General features: G+C 43.4%; 1 protein-coding gene across 2 annotated transcripts in view; it reads left to right on the top strand.

The window, feature by feature from the left end:
- The window catches only part of LOC133541638 (immunoglobulin mu heavy chain-like), a 45,933-nt gene that overhangs the window by 12,477 nt on the left and 12,367 nt on the right, over window positions 1-21,089 (top strand). Inside the window, exons 3-5 of one of the 2 annotated variants that reach the window (XM_061885162.1) lie at window positions 6,491-6,509; window positions 18,024-18,070; window positions 18,907-19,206. In XM_061885162.1, coding sequence (XP_061741146.1) covers window positions 6,491-6,509; window positions 18,024-18,070; window positions 18,907-19,206 — 366 coding nt within the window. The other variant, XM_061885161.1, reaches the window with a different exon arrangement.

The raw sequence follows: 21,089 nt of genomic DNA, 5'->3' as shown, positions 1-21,089 counted from the left end.
AAAGGTTGATACGTATTTTCCCCAACTAAATCATAGTCAACTAAATGACTGTATAAACGTTTAGCTCAATTAAAAACATGTTTATTTTATACAAAACATTAACACTGTAAACATTAGATTTTAAACAATTAAAACCTTTGCTAAATTGTGAACTAAAACTCATGTGTAGTTGTTTAGTTTGTATCACATGGCTGGAAATAAGATGTGTTAAATATATGCATTTTGTGGATTATAAATTCTTAGTATCACTAATCTGTAAAGACAAACTTTTGAACCTATTCTAAAACATTATGGTAACTATAAATTTACAATAATGGGTATGCATTTGGGGTTTAAAAACCCCCCGCCATAATCCCGGTTTAGTAAATACCTTGGTTTTAATGTCACCGTTTGGTTCATCTTGGGGGCAGTAAGGGAAAAGAAACGTAACAAAATTAAACTGCTTAAGTCTTGTGTAGAATGCTTTAATGTTTTTTTTATTTTTTTATCATAACTATTATTAATCTATTTGCAAATTTACTGGTACAACCTGGTTACTTTCTGTTCTAACATCATTGACTAATTACATTTTCATCACAATTATAAAAACAGTACACAGAATGGCTGTCTGACAAAAGCTAACAATTAAATATTTGAATTAATGTATTATTTCATTTTAGTACATACAATATTTTTGAGCAATATTTTCGAGTAAAATACATTTGGAGGTGCAAAATAACCAACCATAAGTGAAAACAACTATTGGCTTTGGTTCAAAGTCCTAAAGTCCTCTACACAACAAACAAAACGACTGAAAAAAATATTTTGTGATGATAAAATATATTGATCTCATCAATGTAGTATTGAGTATAAAGTGATACTGCAGTAAACTTGGTATCATTACAGTCCATTTTCGTATCAATTGGCCGCCGGCCCTTATGTACATTCAAGAGATCGACCTTAGCTATGCTTCTTGTATAAAGTCCTAAACTCCTGTAAACAATAACAAAAAAATGACATAATTTTTTTTTTAATAATAATAAAAAAATATCGATCTAATCACTGTAGTATCAACCATACACCAATAATATACTTGGCATTGTTTCTGTAACGATCTGTCACTTACTTTCTGATAGTTTTTCGTGTTTTGTACTTTGTTTCCTGTTCAGTGCTCTTATTTTGTCATACTTCCTGTTTACTCCGCTGAGCACTGTTTTTGTCACACTCGCCGTTGATTGGCAGCGGTCCTCAGCTGCGGTCAATCAACATAGGTCTATTTATGTTTCACTCGAGCACTCCTCAGTGCTCGAAGTTAAAACCATGTTGGGAACATCTCCATGCAAGACTGCTTTCTGTTTATATCTTTTACTTTGATGAAATTAAAATCATCTTACCGGCTTTCTGCTCTCCTGGATTTTTGCATACTTGAGGTCACACAACTGCAGCCATGCGACATCCCAACAGTAACTTCGAGCCAGAAAATTGTGACCTCGCGAGAATCCCTGTCGGCAATCCTCAGCCGACGTTCTGGACCGCACAATTCCTGGAGGACTTGAAGGCCAGGTTTGTGCGGTCCCAGCCTACAGACGCGGACCCTCTCCCCGCGGCAACGCCACCGGCTTCGGCTCTCCGACCGGCGCGTCCCCCGCCGTCATCTTTCCTCTCGGCTCAACGGCTGGCTACGGCTCTCCGACCAGCACGTCCGCCACTTCCTGCATGCCTCGCGGCTCCCGCGGCAACGCTACCGGCTACGGCTCTCCGACCGGCGCGTCCTCCGCCGCCATCCTTCCTCTCGGCAACGCTGCCGGCTACGGCTCACCGACCGGCGCGCCCGCCTCCTCCTTCACGTCTCGCGGCTCCTGCGGCTCCGTCGCCGACTGCGGCTCTCCGACCGGCACGTCCGCCGCCGCCATCCTTCCCGTCGTCTGCTGAGCTGCTTCTCCCTGCTCCTACGCAGCTTCCAGCGGCTGCTCCCCGGCTGCTCTTTTTGCCAGCTCCCGCTCTCTTTTTTGGTTCGCCGAGAGCTCCAGTGGAGCCCACAGTGAGGTCGCTTTTGTCCTCCTGCTGGGACTCGGCACGGGACGTGTCTTCGTCCCTCCTCCTGGTCCCCTCCCGCCCGTCCCTGGTTTTCGCACCGGGGGACTCCGACGAGCAGGCACGTTTTCCCGCATGTGTGAACGGTGTCTGGCAGCCACCTAGTGGAGGGGGGCCCACTATACACTGCGGTGCAGCCAGGCACACACCGCTGTCATCCCCGCCAGCGTCTCCTTCCACGGAGACATCTACGTCCCTGGCGGGCTTTCGCCGAGCCCCAACGCCGGCTCCACGCCGAGCCCCAACGCCGGCTCCACGCCGAGCCCCAACGCCGGCTCCACGCCGAGCCCCAACGCCGGCTCCACGCCGAGCCCCAACGCCGGCTCCACGCCGAGCCCCAACGCCGGCTCCACGCCGAGCCCCAACGCCGGCTCCACGCCGAGCCCCAACGCCGCCAAGAGCAGCACCACGCCGGGCTTCGTCACCGCCGGCATCCGCTATTCCTCGGCCAGCATTTGCTGCTCCTCACCCGGCGTCATCTGCCGCTTTCACGCCGCCGATGACATCTGCAACAATCACGCCTCCGATGACGCCTGCCGCTTCAACACCGCCGATGACGTCTGTTGCTTCCACGCTGTTGATGACGTCTGCCGCTTTCACGCCGCCGATGACGTCTGCCGCTTTCACGCCGCCGATGACGTCTGCCGCTTTCACGCCGCCGATGACGTCTGCCGCTTTCACGCCGCCGATGACGTCTGCCGCTTTCACGCCGCCGATGACGTCTGCCGCTTTCACGCCGCCGATGACGTCTGCCGCTTTCACGCCGCCGATGACGTCTGCCGCTTTCACGCCGCCGATGACGTCTGCCGCTTTCACGCCGCCGATGACGTCTGCCGCTTTCACGCCGCCGATGACGTCTGCCGCTTTCACGCCGCCGATGACGTCTGCCGCTTTCACGCCGCCGATGACGTCTGCCGCTTCCACGCCGCCGATGACGTCTGCCGCTTCCACGCCGCCGATGACGTCTGCCGCTTCCACGCCGCCGATGACGTCTGCCGCTTCCACGCCGCCGATGACGTCTGCCGCTTCCACGCCGCCGATGACGTCTGCCGCTTCCACGCCGCCGATGACGTCTGCCGCTTCCACGCCGCCGATGACGTCTGCCGCTTCCACGCCGCCGATGACGTCCGCCGCTTCCACGCCGTTGATGACGTCTGCCGCTTCCACGCCGGCTCCAACATCGGCTCCTCAGCCGCCTCCTGCAGAGGTATCTGTTTTGGCTGCAGCCCCCGCCGCTTTGTCTGCTGTCTCCGGGCCTGCTTCAGCGCGCCCGCCTCCACGTCAGCCGCGGATGTGGCCGTGCCCTGGGCGTCCTCCTCGCGGGATGCACTCGTCTCTTTTTCGGCCAATGATGTGGCTGTTCCGTGGCCGCCCGCCCCGCCAGTTCCAGCGGCGTTCTACGCGCCGTCGCCACCTGACTTTCCCTCGCTGGCTGCGGGGACACGAGGTTTGGCGACCTTCCACCAAATCCTCCTTCCATCCTCCCTTACTTTGTGGACATTTTTTTCCATTTTTCTTTTCCAGGGAACATCTGGTATCTGTTCCTTGAGGGGGAGGTCCTGTAACGATCTGTCACTTACTTTCTGATAGTTTTTCGTGTTTTGTACTTTGTTTCCTGTTCAGTGCTCTTATTTTGTCATACTTCCTGTTTACTCCGCTGAGCACTGTTTTTGTCACACTCGCCGTTGATTGGCAGCGGTCCTCAGCTGCGGTCAATCAACATAGGTCTATTTATGTTTCACTCGAGCACTCCTCAGTGCTCGAAGTTAAAACCATGTTGGGAACATCTCCATGCAAGACTGCTTTCTGTTTATATCTTTTACTTTGATGAAATTAAAATCATCTTACCGGCTTTCTGCTCTCCTGGATTTTTGCATACTTGAGGTCACACAACTGCAGCCATGCGACATCCCAACAGTTTCTGTCAAATATTTGTATCAGTCTGCCCACCCCTGTTTACATTCAAAAGCTCTAGCTTAGTGATTAGCATGGCTTATTGTGTCCTCCTCTGGTGTTTCGTGCATTGTTGTGGTCCGGCTTCCGGATCACACATCTAGTATGTTTAGTCCCCTTTTTGTATTTTCCTATTATGTTTTGATCATGTTTTGGACTCTATTGATCCCGTTTCATAGCGCACTTCCTTGTTTACATTCGTCACCATGACTAATTGCTCCTCCTGCACGGCTCGTTCACACACCGGTTTGTAATTATGTTTTCTGTATTTAAGCCCTTCTGCTACCTAAGTTCAGCCTCGCCAGTTTGTTTGCGTCCTGCAACGGTTACGTGAGTAGTCTCTGTTTATTTTGCTGCCTGCTAAATGTAGCTTTATGGACTTCGAACTCTGCCTTCTGTTTATATTAGCATTTACTTTTCTGCGCTCAGGCATGTCTTTAATTTGCTCTTTGTACAAGTGTTCTTTTGAAACTTCACATTAAAAACTGCTTATGCCTTCATTCCTGCCTGCTGTGATCCTGCGCATCGAGAGGCGACACTCCCCGCGCATCCACGATGCTGCGAACACGCAACAGTAAAGCATGTTTAGCTGTTCCTCATCCTCTCGTCCTCCAGTGATAACGTCACTTTGAAGAATGTTAATGTTATTGTTGCTTATTTTCTGGCCATGGAGGCCAGGATTAGTTAGCCAGCATCTCACTTGCAAAAACTTTGTCACGGCGTGGTCTCAAACCCACAATTTTCCTACAGGAAGATCCATCAGGCTGGCAGTATGCGGACCTTGTCAATTCTCTCCTGCCCTCGACCACCCTGCCTGCTTACGGACACCCTTTTTGCCTCGCTCTCTTGGCCTGCCAAAAGATTCATCCATCACGCAAGTACAACATCGTCTGGTATTATTCACATGGTTGAAATCACACATAGTCCTGCAACAAACCGAGTAGCATACACCTCCCATTCACTCATCAAAGGTTACAATAAAACCGGTAACCTGAGTTTCTTCGTGGTGTCGCCCCCCTTCACCCCCTCACGTACATAACAGACATTGCGTTGAGGAAACGGTCATTCGCTTGTCTTTGTCAAATATGTGTGACATGACTAGAACGTGTCATTATAACAATAACACAATAGTATTAAAAACTCTATTGTCGACCAAATTTACATCATTTATATCATATATCTAAATAATATATCCAAAACTGCAAACACTAATTTTAAAAGATAAAATAAAACTGATATAATACACCATAGTTTGCAACATTTCTTTGTTTCAGTCAAATGAAACAAAGCAGTGACTGTTTAAAAAAAGTCTGAATTACTGTCATTTCTTTTGATTTGCTTGTCTCTACCTTTTGAAATATTTCACAGACACGTTAACGAAACTGCAGAACTAAATAAGTCTGAACACCTCGGCAAAATTTTTGCAAAACTCCTGTCCCCGGGTTTAAGAACAACTTGTGTTTCAGGCCTTTTTTAAAAAGGTAATGCTAATGATGCTAACAATGTAAACAGCCAACATGCTAACAATAGATGTGGTACATTGAATCAAAAGCTGCTTCCATTATTTTACAATCGATGGTTGCTAAATTGCAAAATGACCATGTGATATGCAAAATGCTAATAGGCTAAAGCTAGCATCAATAGAACGTACCAGAAGTGCAGTACCTGGACAAGTGGAAGGAGAGAGCTGATTGGAGGGGAGACAAGGATCACGGCAAGACACAGGTGTACTAATGATGGAAAAAGGTGTAGACCATGTAACAATGAGCACATGGAAAACAAAGACAGAAGGAAATAAGGTAAAGAAGTGTTATATATAATGTGACTTGAGTGAGCAAATAAATTAGCAATATGCAAATAAATATCTCATAAAAGAAATGTCGAATTTCTTATAATGCTTTTTGAATGTTCAACTAGTATGAAAACACTGAAAAAATGTTTCCAACATTCTGGACATGAAGTTATCAACATCCTGTCTAGTTGATATTAATAAACCACAGGAAGCGACCGTTTCTTCCACAGGTGTTTTGTAATATAGCCAACAAACTGAAAGAAATATTGTAAGCCAAGAACACAACGAATAAAAAGATACACGTTGTCACCAGTACACAGGCAGATGCCTGGGGGCCCCAGAATACCACGGGCCCCCAAACGTTTGAAAAAAGGATGATTAAAGTTTCCTTCTACAAACCCCGTTGCCATATGACTTGGGAAATTGAGTTAGATGTAAATATAAACGGAATACAATGATTTGCAAATCCTTTTCAATCCATATTCAGTTGAATATGCTACAAACACAACATATTTGATAATCAAACTGATAAACGTTTTTTTTGCACATAATCATTAACTTTAGAATTTGATGTCAGCAACAAGTGACAAAGAAGTTGGGAAAGGTGGAAATAAATACTGATAAAGTTGAGGAATGCTCATCAAACACTTTTTTGGAACATCCCACAGGTGTGCAGGCTAATTGGGAACAGGTGGGTGCCATGATTGGGTATAAAAACAGCTTCCCAAATAATGCTCAGTCTTTCACAAGAAAGGATGGGGCGAGGTACACCCCTTTGTCCACAACTGTGTGAGCAAATAGTCAGTTTAAGAACAACGTATCTCAAAGTGCAATTGCAAGACATTTAGGAATTTCAACATCTTTGGTCCATAATATCATCAAAAGTTCTGAGAATCTGGAGAAATCACTCCACGTAAGCGGCATGGCCAGAAACCAACATTGAATGACCGTGGAAGCGAACCATCCAGACTGTTATCGACTCAAAGTTCAAAAGCCATCATCTGTGATGGAATGGGGGTGTATTAGTGCCCAAGGCATGGGTAACTTACACATCTGTGAAGGCACCATTAATGCTGAAAGGTACATACAGGTTTTGGAACAACATATGCTGCCATCTAAGTGCTATATATATATAATAAATACTTGAATTTCAGTGTTCATTTATTTACACAAAACACTCATTTACTCATTGTTGAGTTAAGGGTTGAATCGTCCATATTCTCTGTCACTATTTTTCTAACCAGATGCATGCACAGCTAGACTCTCTGGCGGTGGTATCAGAGAGAAGAAGTCTAGCAAAACTCCTAGCCATTATGGACAACACCTCCCACCCACTACACTCGGACCTTGTGGAGAGAATGAGCACAATCAGTGGAAGGCTCAGACTCCCAAAATGTAACACAGAACGACACAGGAGGTCCTTCATACCGACAGCCATCAGACTGTATAATGCATATGTTCCTTGACTGCACTAAAATGTAGAATATATGTAGAATATATTTATATTATTCATATATTATATTTTTAATATATTATATTTATTATTATCATTGTATATTGTGAGCGAACTGTGGTGCTGAATTTCCCCCAGGCATCAATAAAGTACATTCTGTCAGAGTTGCCACTGACAGTTTGTTTGTGTTTTAGTTTCTCCTCTGTGTGTTTAGTATTTCCTGTCCTTAGAACCTGTCTAGTGCTCTTATTTTGGTTCAGCTTCCTGTTTGTCTCCCTTTGTCCTGTTTTCACTCAGCTGCGGCTGATTGGCATCTGGTCACACCTGATGTCAATCGGCCAGCTCCTATTTTACCTGCTCTGTTCCTCCAGTCAGGGTTGGATCATTGTATTGTCGTTGCCTCATGTCACTCTTGTGTCTTTGCTACCTGTCGTGTCTGGCATCATTTCAGCTATTACCTGTCGTGCTACATCTTGTCCTGGTCGTCATAGCGGTAAGCTGTTTTTGTTAGCCATTAGCTATTTCCAGTTTTTCTGTTTGTCATCCTCTAGCTCCCAGTGCTAGCTCTCTTAGTTTGTTATTCCGCCCACGTGCGTTCTTTTTGTTTGTTCTTGTGTAGTTTGAATTAAATCAGGTTTTCATATACCATGCCTGCTTCCATCTCTGCATCTCGGGGTTCAACATCACCAACTACCTGTGACACATTCTATTCTATTCTATGTACAGTAGATGGCAGTATTGTCCCGTTTAAGAGTGTCACAACATTGCTGTTTACGGCAGACGAACTGCTTTACGGTAGACGAAAACGTGACTGCTGTTGTTGTGTGTTGTTACCGGGCTGGGAGGACAATAATGAAACTGCCTAACAATAAACCCACATAAGAAACGAAGAACTCGCCCTCGATCATTCTACAGTTATAACATCATTGGACAGCCTCGTTGTTTATATTGTGGGAAAGCGGACGTGAAAACAGGCTGTCGACAAGTCACTCAGGTCCGCATGGAGCTGGAGGGGGCGTGACCTCCAGCTCCGCCTGAATTTCGGGAGAAAATTTGTCCCAATCCACTTTATTTATATAGCACATTTAAACAACAATAACGTTTCCAAAGTGCTGCACAGCCATGTTAAAAATATTTTTTTTAAAAACAAACAAAAAAAAAAACATTATGCTCCACCAATGACTGAATAAAAACAACAAATAAATAAATATAAAACCAATAAAAACAATATAAAAACAAATGTGATTAAAAACTATTTTAAAGGGTAAAATCAATTAAAACAGTAAAATCAAAGTGTATAAAAAACACAGAGGAAAACAGATGACAGAGGACCACACAACTCACGTAGTGTTAAAAGCCAAAGAATAAACGTGGGTCTTAAGACGAGACTTAAAACACTCCACTGTGGAAGCAGTTTGAACATGGAGGGGCAGAGTGTTCCAGAGCTTAGGGCCGACCGCAGAGAAAGCCCCGTCTCCCCTGGTCTTAAGTCTGGTCTTGGGCACCACGAGCTGGAACTGACTCTCGGACCTCAGAGCGCGCGTAGGAAAGTAAATTTGGATGAGGTCCGAGATATATTGAGGTGCCAGTCCATGTAAAGATTTAAAAACAAACAGCAATGTTTTAAAATCAATTCTAAAATGAACAGGGAGCAAGTGCAAACTCTGAAGAATTGGGGTTATATGTTGGCGTTTCCTGGCCCCTGTAAAAAGTCGTGCTGCCGCGTTCTGGACTAACTGCAACCGGGAGAGAGCTTTTTGGCTAATGTCAGCATAAAGTGCATTGCAGTAGTCCAGGCCACTTGAAATAAAAGCATGCACGACTTGTTCAAAAAGGTTAAAAGATAAAATCGGTTTAACCTTTACTAAAAGACGAAGGTGATAAAAACACCGTTTTAAAACGCCATTGACTTATTTGTCTAGTTTAAAACCGGGAGGTTTTTGGGAGAGGCGCTGAATTTCGTGAATCTACCGGATTTTCCAGGGTTGGCAAGTATGGTTGGGGACCCCTGTGCAGATGCTCTACAACAGCACAGGTCAGAGGGCGTTGCTGCCTGTCAGGATGCAGAGGTGAAGTGGAAAGTGACGCTTTCATCACAAACATGTGAGTAATGGTGCGATCAAAATGGTACCTGTGGAGAGGCGGAGCCAAAGGTCCGACACAGAGGCAGGGCACGCTGGAGCCCGGCCCAAGATGGCGGCGAGCGAGCGGCGAGGCGGGGCGTGCCGGGAGCAACGCCACAAACGAGATCAGGTGTGTGGATCGCGCACCTGTTTTGTTTTTTTTGATTGATTGATTGATACTTTTATCAGTAGATTGCACAGTTCAGTACATATTCCATACAATTGACCAACAAATGGTAACACCCGAATAAGTTTTTCAACTTGTTTAAGTCGGGGTCCACTTTAATCAAATCATGGTACAAATACTGTATATACTATCAGCATAATACAGTCATCACACAGGTTAATCATCATAGTATATACAATGAATTATTTACATTATTTACAATCCGGGGGGTGGGATGAGGAGCTTTGGTTGATATCAGCATCAACAATATCGGATATCAGTCAACAATTGCATCAACAGAGAAATGGACATTGAAACAGTGTAGGTCTTACAGTAGGATATGTACAACCAGCAGAGAACATGGTGAGTTCAGATAGCATAAGTGCAAGTAAATACATTAGAAGTACATTTGATTATTTACATTAGGTTATTTATAATCCGGGGAGATGGGATGTAAATGGAGGAGGGTATTAGTAAAGGGTTGAAGTTGCCTGGAAGTGTAGTTTTAGAGCGGTTTTGAAGGAATATAGTATGTACACAATTAACGTATCTCCTCTCGTTGTATAAAAGGGGAGGAGGAGGAAAAAACGGGGCTGGTGATGGAGCGGAGCGAGAGAAACACAAGCAACGAAGGAACGAGAGGGAGAGATGACAATACAAGCAGCAGCGCGTGCAACTCGGAAGAGAGCGAGAGCGAAAGGCGGACGCAGACAACGGAGGAAGGCTGATAAGCAACACGCAAAAGACTTTACTTATTGTAAAATATAGGCATGTCTTTTCTTGGTGGTCCCTGGAACCCGCAAGACGACTTGAGTCTGTCACAGTAACCTATTGTAACTCAGCTGAAAGGCACGTTACATCAGTGTTGTACTGAGTGCTGCCTTCAATACCGTTGATCAGAACATTCTTTTAGATCGCATCAAATCATGTATTGGTATGTCATGTTTATCATGTTTAGCTACTACTTCACTAAAAGAATTACCAGGTAAAGAGTAAGGGGAAATATTCAATAAAATAGTGCACGTAACACTGTGAATGTTGGGGAGAAAAAAAGCCAGACTTTCTTTGACCCAGCCACTTTGTCCAGCTCCTCCCAGGGGATTCCAAGGTGTTCCAAGACCAGCCGGGAGACATTGTCTCCCAAACTTTCCCTGGGTTTTCCCCGTGGCCTCCTACTGGTCGGACATGCCCTAATCACCTCCCCAGGGAGTCGTCCGGGGGGCATCCTGACCAGATTCCTGAACCACCTCATCTGGCTTTTCTCGATGTGGAGGAACAGCGGCTTTACTTTGACCTCCTCCCAAATTACAGAGCTTCTCACCTTATCTCTTAGAAAGTAACGTATTATTCTAGGGTCTCCCCGTGTCCAGCTTTAAAATATTGCAGTTGGTACAGAATGTGGCTGCTAAACTCTTGACTAGGACAAGAAAGTTTGATCATATTACGTAGATACTGGCCCACCGGCTACCAGTACACTTAAAGCGCGACAATAAATAATAAATAAATGATAAATGGGTTATACTTGTATAGCGCTTTTCTACCTTCAAGGTACTCAAAGCGCTTTGACACTACTTCCACATTTACCCATTCACACACACATTCACACACTGATGGAGGGAGCTGCCATGCAAGGCGCCAACCAGCACCCATCAGGAGCAAGGGTGAAGTGTCTTGCTCAGGACACAACGGACGTGACGAGGTTGGTACTAGGTGGGAATTGAACCAGGGACCCTCGGGTTGCGCACGGCCACTCTCCCACTGCGCCGCGCCAAGGCCTACTGAAACCCACTACTACCGACTACGCAGTCTGATAGTTTATATATCAATGATAAAATCTTAACATTGCAACACATGGTCAATGTGTTTGGTCCGGGACCCTTTGGGACTGTGTGACAAGGGGTGGCACTTTCGTGACCTCTGTGGTGCTTTTTTTGTGGACTTCTGGATCTAACTCCCGAGAGCCTTTTGGCCATGGAGACCAGCTGCTGGGTGTCTGCCACACCGGAATCGGTTTGGAGGGACTGGAGGAGATGCGGATGAAAGGACAGGGCTGCAGAGCTAGCACTGAACGCTGGGACGGAGAGGCTTCGCAGTGTTTTGGCTGGGTGAGCAGGTGTCGGACACCTCAGTCTCCTTGGACGTATCATCGCTCATCCATGGGGACTAAACACTGGCCGAGAGTGGAGTCGGCTGTCTTGGTTGCTTTGTTGGGTCTGCTCCTGTCTCTGGCCATGCTCCCTACACCTCAGCGGACGATGGCGTGGACCACCGCAGAGGCCACCACAGTGGATATGTTTCTTTTACTTTTTATTCATAGCTGTATGTAGAAGTGGCTGGTTGTATCCGCTGCTTTAATGTCCTCTGTGTTCTTTGATGTTTGATGTTTCCCTCTGACACACATGTAAGAGGGATGTGTACTATGGCTATGAGTTGTTTTTTTCCCTTGGCCTCAGTCTGCACCCCTTTTCAGGGCCCAGGCTAAGACCGATTTTTTTATTTTATTTTAATCTTCTACAGGCCTACGGAAATGCGATTTTCTTGTTTAGACGGGGATAGCAGGTCCATTCTATGTGTCATACTTGATCATTTCGCAATATTGCCATATTTTTGCTGAAAGGATTTAGGAGAAAATATCTACGATAAAGTTCACAACTTTTGGTCGCTAATAAAAAAGCTTTGCCTGGACCGGAAGTACCAGACGATGTGCGCGTAACGTCACGGGTTGTAGGGCTCCTCACAGCTGAACATTGTTTATAATCATAGCCAGCAGTAGCTAGAGCAATTCGGACCGAGAAAGCGACAATTTCCCCATTAATTTGGGCGAGGATGAAGGATTCGTGGATGAGGACATTTAGAGTGAAGTACTAGAAAAAAAAGAAAAAAGAAAAGGCGAAGGCTCCAGGCGGCGGCAGGCGGCGTTTCAGATGTAATTAGACACATTTACTAGGATAATTCTGGAAGATCCCTTATCTGGTTATTGTTTTAATAGTGTTTTGGTGAGATTGTAAAGTCATACCTGAAAGTCGGATGGCTGTGGTGAACGCCAGTGTCTCTCAGAGAAACCAATTTGGGAGTCAAGATCACAGCTGCCTTTTTGACAGCTGCAGGAGGAAGTCGCACAATCCACTGAAGTCTCCGGTAAGAGCTGACTTAATATCACAATTTTCCAATCCCAAAACTTGCTGGTTGACGTAGAGAAACATGTTCGCTTGACCACTGTGTGTTAGAGCTTCACAACAAAGAAACACCGGCTGTGTTTCGGTGCTAAAGGCAGCTGCAATTCACCGCTTCCCCCCAACAGCATTATTCTTTATAGTCTCCATTATTAATTGAACAAATTGCAAAAGATTCAGCAATATCAATCAATCAATCAATGTTTACTTCTTTAGCCCTAAATCACTAGTGTCTCAAAGGGCTGCACAAACCACTACGACATCCTCGGTAGGCCCACATAAGGGCAAGGAGCGGGTCTAACATGATACTGGGAAAGTTCGATCCATAATGGATCCAACACAGTCGCGAGAGTCCAGTCCAAAGCGGATCCAACACAGCAGCGAGAGTCCCGTTCACAGCGGAGCCAGCAGGAAAACATCCCAAGCGGAGGCGGATCAGCAGTGCAGAGATGTCCCCAGCCGATACACAGGCAAGCAGTACATGGCCACCGGATCGGACCGGACCCCCTCCACAAAGGAGAGTGGGACATAGAAGAAAAAGAAAAGAAACGGCAGATCAACTGGTCTAAAAAGGGAGTCTATTTAAAGGCTAGAGTATACAAATGAGTTTTAAGGTGAGACTTAAATGCTTCTACTGAGGTGGCATCTCGAACTGTTACCGGGAGGGCATTCCAGAGTACTGGAGCCCGAAATGAAAAAGCTCTATAGCCCGCAGACTTTTTTTGGGCTTTGGGAATCACTGATAAGCCGGAGTCCTTTGAAGGCAGATTTCTTGCCGGGACATATGGTACAATAAAATCGGCAAGATAGGATGGAGCTAGGCCGTGTAGTATTTTATACGTAAGTAGTAAAACCTTAAAGTCACATCTTAAGTGCACAGGAAGCCAGTGCAGGTGAGCCAGTACAGGCGTAATGTGATCAAACTTTCTTGTTCTTGTCAAAAGTCTAGCAGCCGCATTTTGTACCAACTGTAATCTTTTAATGCTAGACATGGGGAGACCCGAAAATAATACGTTACAGTAATCGAGGCGAGACGTAACAAACGCATGGATAATGATCTCAGCGTCTTTAGTGGACAGAATGGAGCTAATTTTAGCGATATTACGGAGATGAAAGAAGGCCATTTTAGTAACGCTTTTAATGTGTGCCTCAAAGGAGAGAGTTGGGTCGAAGATAATACCCAGATTCTTTACCGTGTCGCCTTGTTTAATTGTTTGGTTGTCAAATGTTAGAGTTGTATTATTAAATAGAGTTCGATGGCGGCGCCGGGACGGGCTGCGACATTGCGGAGCTCTTGCTAAAGATGGAACATTTGGCGGAAATACCGGACAGTTCTGCAGACTTCATGGCTGGCTCGCATCGTGGTCACTCCGTGATCACGTACGACCACCAGACACTTCTGGATATGGACATATCGGGCCGCTTTGGACTGATAGACGCGTGCTTGCTGGACGTGCTGACTAGCACGGGAGTGCTGCGGCGGCTACATCCAGCGGCCTGTGAAGCAGGGGAGTATAGTAGCAGCGGGGGCCGTCTACGGAGCAAACGCCAGCGGTGTGATCGGAAACGCGGATGCCGAGCGGGGCTAAAAACAAAGCAGAAGGCTAATCCCCACAGAACACCACTTCCCTCCATCCTGAAGACGGATTTAAATAAAAGATGCGAGACTACTGGTCTGGGTAAGGAGTCAGTTAAATTAGAACAAGTTTTTTCTGCTTTGAGTGTTTCAGAGTTGGACATGTGTTTTACTGAGGTGGCTAACTATGATGCGTGCAGTTTATCAAAGCAACAAACAAACAATCGGAAAATCCCCGTTACTGAGGTGGCTAACCATGATGCGTGCAGTTTATCAAAGCAACAATCAAACGATCGGAAAATTCCCGTCGTATCAATTCCTAGATATGGTCCTAACTATACTAAATGCACTGGGCATAATAAACACAACATTATTAATATTGCTACTACGGATAATTTGATCAAAAATTCCCTAAAACAGCCCACTACCTATAATATAGGTTTTTTAAACATAAGATCATTGTCTCCCAAAACGTTGTTAGTTAATGATATTATCAGAGACAACAATCTTAACGTCATCGGTCTCAGCGAAACCTGGCTTAAACCAAACGACTTTTTTGCGCTAAATGAGGCATGTCCTCCTAACTTTACACATGCGCATATTGCCCGTCCGCTTAAAAGGGGTGGGGGGGTCGCACTAATATACAACGAAAACTTTAACCTTAGTCCTAACATAAATAATAAATATAAATCGTTTGAGGTGCTTACTATGAGGTCTGTCACACCGCTGCCTCTACACCTGGCTGTTATCTACCGCCCTCCAGGGCCCTGTTCGGACTTTATCAATGAATTCTCAGAGTTCGTTGCTGATCTAGTGACACACGCCGATAATATAATCATAATGGGGGACTTTAATATCCATATGAATACCCCATCGGACCCACCGTGCGTAGCGCTCCAGACTATAATTGATAGCTGTGGTCTCACACAAATAATAAATGAACCCACGCATCGCAACGGTAATACGATAGACCTAGTGCTTGTCAGGGGTATCACCGTTTCCAAAGTTACGATACTCCCGTATACTAAAGTATTGTCCGATCATTACCTTATAAAATTCGAGGTTCAGACGCATGTTCGTCAAACTAATAATAATAATAACTGCTATAGCAGCCGCAACATTAATACGGCCACAACAACTCTTGCTGACCTACTGCCCTCGGTAATGGCACCATTCCCAAAATATGTGGGCTCTATTGATAACCTCACTAACAACTTTAACGACGCCCTGCGCGAAACCATTGATAACATAGCACCGCTAAAGTTAAAAAAGGCTCCAAAAAAGCGCACCCCGTGGTTTACAGAAGAAACTAGAGCTCAGAAATTATTATGCAGAAAGCTGGAACGCAAATGGCGCACGACTAAACTTGAGGTGCACCATCAAGCATGGAGTGATGGTTTAATAACTTATAAACGCATGCTTACCTTAGCTAAAGCTAAATATTACTCAAATCTCATCCACCGTAATAAAAACGATCCTAAATTTTTGTTTAGTACGGTAGCATCGCTAACCCAACAAGGGACTCCTTCCAGTAGCTCCACCCACTCAGCTGATGACTTTATGCAATTCTTTAGTAAGAAAATTGAAGTCATTAGAAAGGAGATTAAAGACAATGCGTCCCAGCTGCAACGGGGTTCTATTAACACTGACACGATTGTATATACGGCGGATACTGCCCTCCAAAATAGTTTCTCTCGTTTTGAGGAAATAACATTAGAGGAATTGTTACAACGTGTAAATGGAATAAAAAAAACAACATGTTTACTTGATCCTCTTGCTGGGAAACTGATCAAGGAGCTCTTTGTATTATTAGGTCCATCAGTGCTAAATATTATAAACTTATCACTTTCCTAAACTTATCACTTTCCTCGGGCACTGTTCCCCTAGCATTCAAAAAAGCGGTTATTCATCCTCTTCTTAAAAGACCTAACCTCGATCCTGACCTCATGGTAAACTACCGACCGGTGTCTCACCTTCCCTTTATTTCAAAAATCCTCGAAAAAATTGTTGCGGAGCAGTTAAATGAACACTTAGCGTCTAACAATCTATGTGAAACCTTTCAATCTGGTTTCAGGGCAAATCACTCCACGGAGACAGCCCTCACAAAAATGACTAATGATCTATTGCTAACGATGGATTCTGATGCGTCATCTATGTTGCTGCTCCTCGATCTTAGCGCTGCTTTCGATACTGTCGATCATAATATTTTATTAGAACAAGATGTCTAAATTACTGTGTGATTATGCGATGAAAAGAGACGACTTTTCCAAATTACTGTGTGATTATGCGATGAAAAGAGACGACTTTTAGCCGTGTGTGGTGCTGGGCTAATATGTCCGCTACAACCCGAGACGTCACAAACACGCGTCATCATACGCGTCATCATTCCGCAACGTTTTCAACTAGAAACTCCGCGAGAAATTTAAAAATTGTAATTTAGTAAACGTAGAGATTTCATCATTGAAATATATACACTATCAGACTGCGTGGTCGGTAGTAGTGGGTTTCAGTAGGCCTTTAATTTGACTTGAAAACTGTGCTCTTTGTTCGTTGTAAGAAATGTGTCCCATTTTGTCCACTTGTGACTTAGAGATCATTATACATGCATTTGTTACGTCTCGTATTAATCAATGTAACGTATTATTCTAGGGTCTCCCCGTGTCCAGCTTTAAAATATTGCAATTGGTACAAAATGTGGCTGCTAAACTCTTGACTAGGACAAGAAAGTTTGATCATATTACGTAGATACTGGCCCACCGGTACTGGCTACCAGTACACTTAAAGCGCGACATTGTTTTGTCACTCAGCTACAAAATACCAAACTATATAGCACCATCTTATCTTGCTGATTGTATTGTGCCGCATGTTCCGTCCTGAAATTTGTGTTTCAAGTACGCAGGCTTATTATTGACCACCAGAGCCCTAAAAATGTTTGCAGGCATTATCATCCCCACAGCATGATGCTGCCACCAACATGCTTCAATGTGGGGCAGGTATTGGGCTGGTGATGAGCGGATCCTGGTTTCCTCCTAACATGACGCCTGGCATTCATGGCGAAGAATTTAATCTTTGTCTCATCAGAACAGAGAATTTTGTTCCTCACGGTCTGAGTCTTTCAGGTGCGTTCAAGCAAACTTTTTACAAAGAAATGGCTTCCGTCTGACCACTATACCATACAGGCCTGATTGGTGGATTGCTGCAGAGATGGTTGTCCTTGGAGAAGGTTCCCTTCTCTCAACAGAGGAATGCTGTAGCTCTGACAGAGTGACCATCAGGTTCTTTGTGTCCTCCTTCACTAGACCAACATGTAGCGATCAGAATTAAACTTCAGGTAGCGGAGTGGAAGTGGTGTTTCTTTCTTTACAAAAATACTCAAGTAAAAGTAAAGAGTATGTTGTGTTAAAACTACTCAGACAAGTACAATTATCCAAAAAGTTACTTGAGTAAATGTTTAACAAAATAATGTAGCACATAACTTTTTTTTTTTTTTTTTTTTTTTTTTACAATGTAGCACATAACTACCTATCTCTGGTTATGCATCCAAACACAATCAAGATGTTAGGGAGCAAACCGGAAAAAATATCAAATCTCAAGGGAGTTGCCTGAGAAATAATTTTTGAGGAACAGCTTTTTCCTGTGTTCATTCTTTTTTTTCATGTAATAGTATTTTCATTGTAAACACATTATGTTCTATCACTGTGACAGATACTATAGCTACATAGACTTCTGGGGTAAAGGAACGCAAGTCACAGTTACATCTGGTAAGTAAATCTTACGTCCTTTTGAGACATTTTTAATTCTATATTTGGAAAGTTTTTGTATTAGAATGCTCTTACTTTATGTCACTGTGGTACTACTTGGACTACTGGGGAAAAGGAACCCAAGTCACAGTTACATCTGGTAAGTCAATATTTGTGGTAATTCTATTCTACTGGTAAGGACAAATACATTATTTTAATATTTCTGATGTAGTGCAATAATTTATTGATATCAAGTAGTTCCAGTATTTCAACAGTAGAATTAGACCTATTTGCCTATCTTAAGTAGCCAAAGATATGCTAAAATCTCTGAGATATTACATAACAATTGAAAAAAAACACCTGAAATGAGTATGATGGCGCTTTGGCGAGTCCAATCTTCTTGGTTGTTTGACAGGTTACTATAGCATTTAGTTGCAAATTGATCGATCATCGACAGCAACAGAGAGCTTGAATTTGAGTTTCTGCACTGTGATATCTTTAATAATCAAACAGGTTTCGTTTTTCTAAGCTTTTGAGTGAGCTAATCCATTATATATTTATGTATATATATATATAATATATATTACAAAGATGTTTTCCAATGTTGAGAAAATGTTTACTCAAAATGTCAAATGAGAATTAAATAATTTGACATGTAAAATATAATAAGGTCTATTGTGCAATTTGATCTACAATTTGAATATGGTGTGTTATCTTTTCACCATTTTCATGGAATTGTATCATAACAGACTACTTATTTTCTGTTCCTACAATTTGAATATGGCTTAATATGTGTCTTCCCTTTACTATTTTCATTTAATTTGATCTCAACTGACAACTTGTTTTTCCTTTCACAGGCACACCAGTCCCACCCAATGTCTTTCCTCTGATGCAATGTGGCTCCGGAGCAGGAGGCATGGTCACTCTCGGCTGTCTGGCCACCGGCTTCAAACCCCTTCCACTGACGTTTGCGTGGAGCAAAGACGGGGCTGATTTGTCTGACTTCATTCAGTATCCATCAGTGGAGAAGGACAACCTTTACACGGGAGTCAGTCAGATCCGAGTGAGGCAAGCCGACTGGGACAGCAGCGCCAAATTTCGATGTGTCGCCAAACATTCAACTAAAACTGTTGATGCCGTGATTACAAAAACAGAAGGTAAGATGTTTTTACAGCATATATTTTACTGTAGTCTTAAAATAGGTACAATGAATGCGACAGAGCTAAAGGTAATCACAGCAATGTGCTGACACTTTTGTAGTATATTTGGATTTGGTGTATTAGAAGTCGTTTATAAAATATATATTGGTTTTCAGATGCCCAGGTTTTGGTATGATTCAAAGTGGTTTATTTTGTATTCTAAACAAAATAACCAACTTTGGAGCCAAATTAAGTTTTAGTGTACAGTAACAGTCAAAGAAGAGCCCTAGAAGACGTATTTCTAGACTGTCACTGAATGCACCACACTGCTAGTAGCTCATCCTTGTCAGTAGTCCTCCTAAAAGGTAAAAGTGATGTTAAAAACTACAAATGTTTTTGAAAATATAATTAAGCTCTGCAAAAAGTGTTTTGTGTAAATATATGTGGATATATGGAACGGGGTGATTAGAATTAGATGATTTGTTTATGTAAAAAAATGTTTACACACAACACATTTATCTGAAAATTGCACATAATTTCATACTATCCATACAAATGATGTTATTGTTGGTGCTAAAGCCAACAGTGAGGTGGAAAGAAAGGTCTGACTCTTCCTTGTGCAGCTGCTTACTCTGCCTTGTCAAATAATTGTTGCAGCAGTTTATTGCTTGCTTTTTGTTTAATCTACGCTTGCTCGTCTCACATGCAGGTTGTGTACGATCTAATCTTGCTGTTTTAGTAGTGTCGACCCTGCAGAAGCCATGAGAAATAGCATTCAAATGACGTTTTGTGTTGTGTATATATATATGTGTTGTGCAGACATGTACTTAATATGTTCGTGTTTCAGAGTCCTTTTACAAGTTGCCAACTCTGAAATTGTTGGCCTCCTCTCATGGTCAAGATGAGGCTTCAATCGTCTGCTTTACCAAAGATTTTTTCCCAAATGTTTATGACTTCAAATGACTGCATAACGAAAAGGACATCTCCCACGAAATAGAGCAGGTCATAACTTTGTCTAAGGCCAGAAAGACTGCAAATAGGACAACGCTTTACAGCGCGGCGAGCCTAATCACGCTCAAGTCCGACGAGTGGTCATCTGGCACCACTGTAAGGTGCAAGTTTACGGGGAGGGACGCACATGGAGATGTGTATATCAACTCATCTGTGAGCAACATGCGTGCCGCAGATTTATCTAGTGCTTACTTTTCTATTTGTTTATTTTAGGCTGTGTTCACACTTTGGTTAAATCAAACTCTGATTGCAAACAAAGCATGCAAAAATGACAAATATGTAAAACTCTGTGTGTGACAACAGGGTGTCTGTAAAAATTAGTGAGGTCAAATGATTAATTATTCAAATCTAATTAATCACACTTTTGAATTGGAATGAAATATACATTTTATCTGCTTCAATTATTTAAATGACCCTAAAAAGGCCCCCGTAATTGGGCACAAATGTAATTTTCAACGTGACAATGACAAACAGCAACATTTTGAAATGTTGCTGTATGTAGGGTGTAATTTCAAATTAAAGATGCCAGAGAGCACAGAGTCCTTTCACTCATCTCTCTCCATAAATATACCAACCCATGCATCTTTCAGGTAAAAATTCACGGTTAAGGTAAAGGAGCATGTGCAGTCAAAATAAATTGCGTGATTAATCTGTGTATACGAATGATTAATTTTTTGGTTGATGATTCGCATGAGTTAAGTCGTTACATTTAACAGCATTAGTTTAATTATATTTTAACAACAAAAAATATTTTGCTAAAATTGGTGTGAATCAAGCATTGATCCTCACCTCAAGAATTGGGTGCAATATGTTTGTTGTACAACAACAAAAAGTATGTCACCTTTCAGGTAACCATCTGCATTTAAAGTAAAGGAACATGTATGCTAAAA

The sequence above is a fragment of the Nerophis ophidion genome, linkage group LG23 (assembly GCF_033978795.1).
Source record: "Nerophis ophidion isolate RoL-2023_Sa linkage group LG23, RoL_Noph_v1.0, whole genome shotgun sequence".
Taxonomy (NCBI): domain Eukaryota; kingdom Metazoa; phylum Chordata; class Actinopteri; order Syngnathiformes; family Syngnathidae; genus Nerophis; species Nerophis ophidion.
Note: the sequence above shows the minus strand (reverse complement) of the source record. Positions and strands in the feature narration are given on the sequence as shown.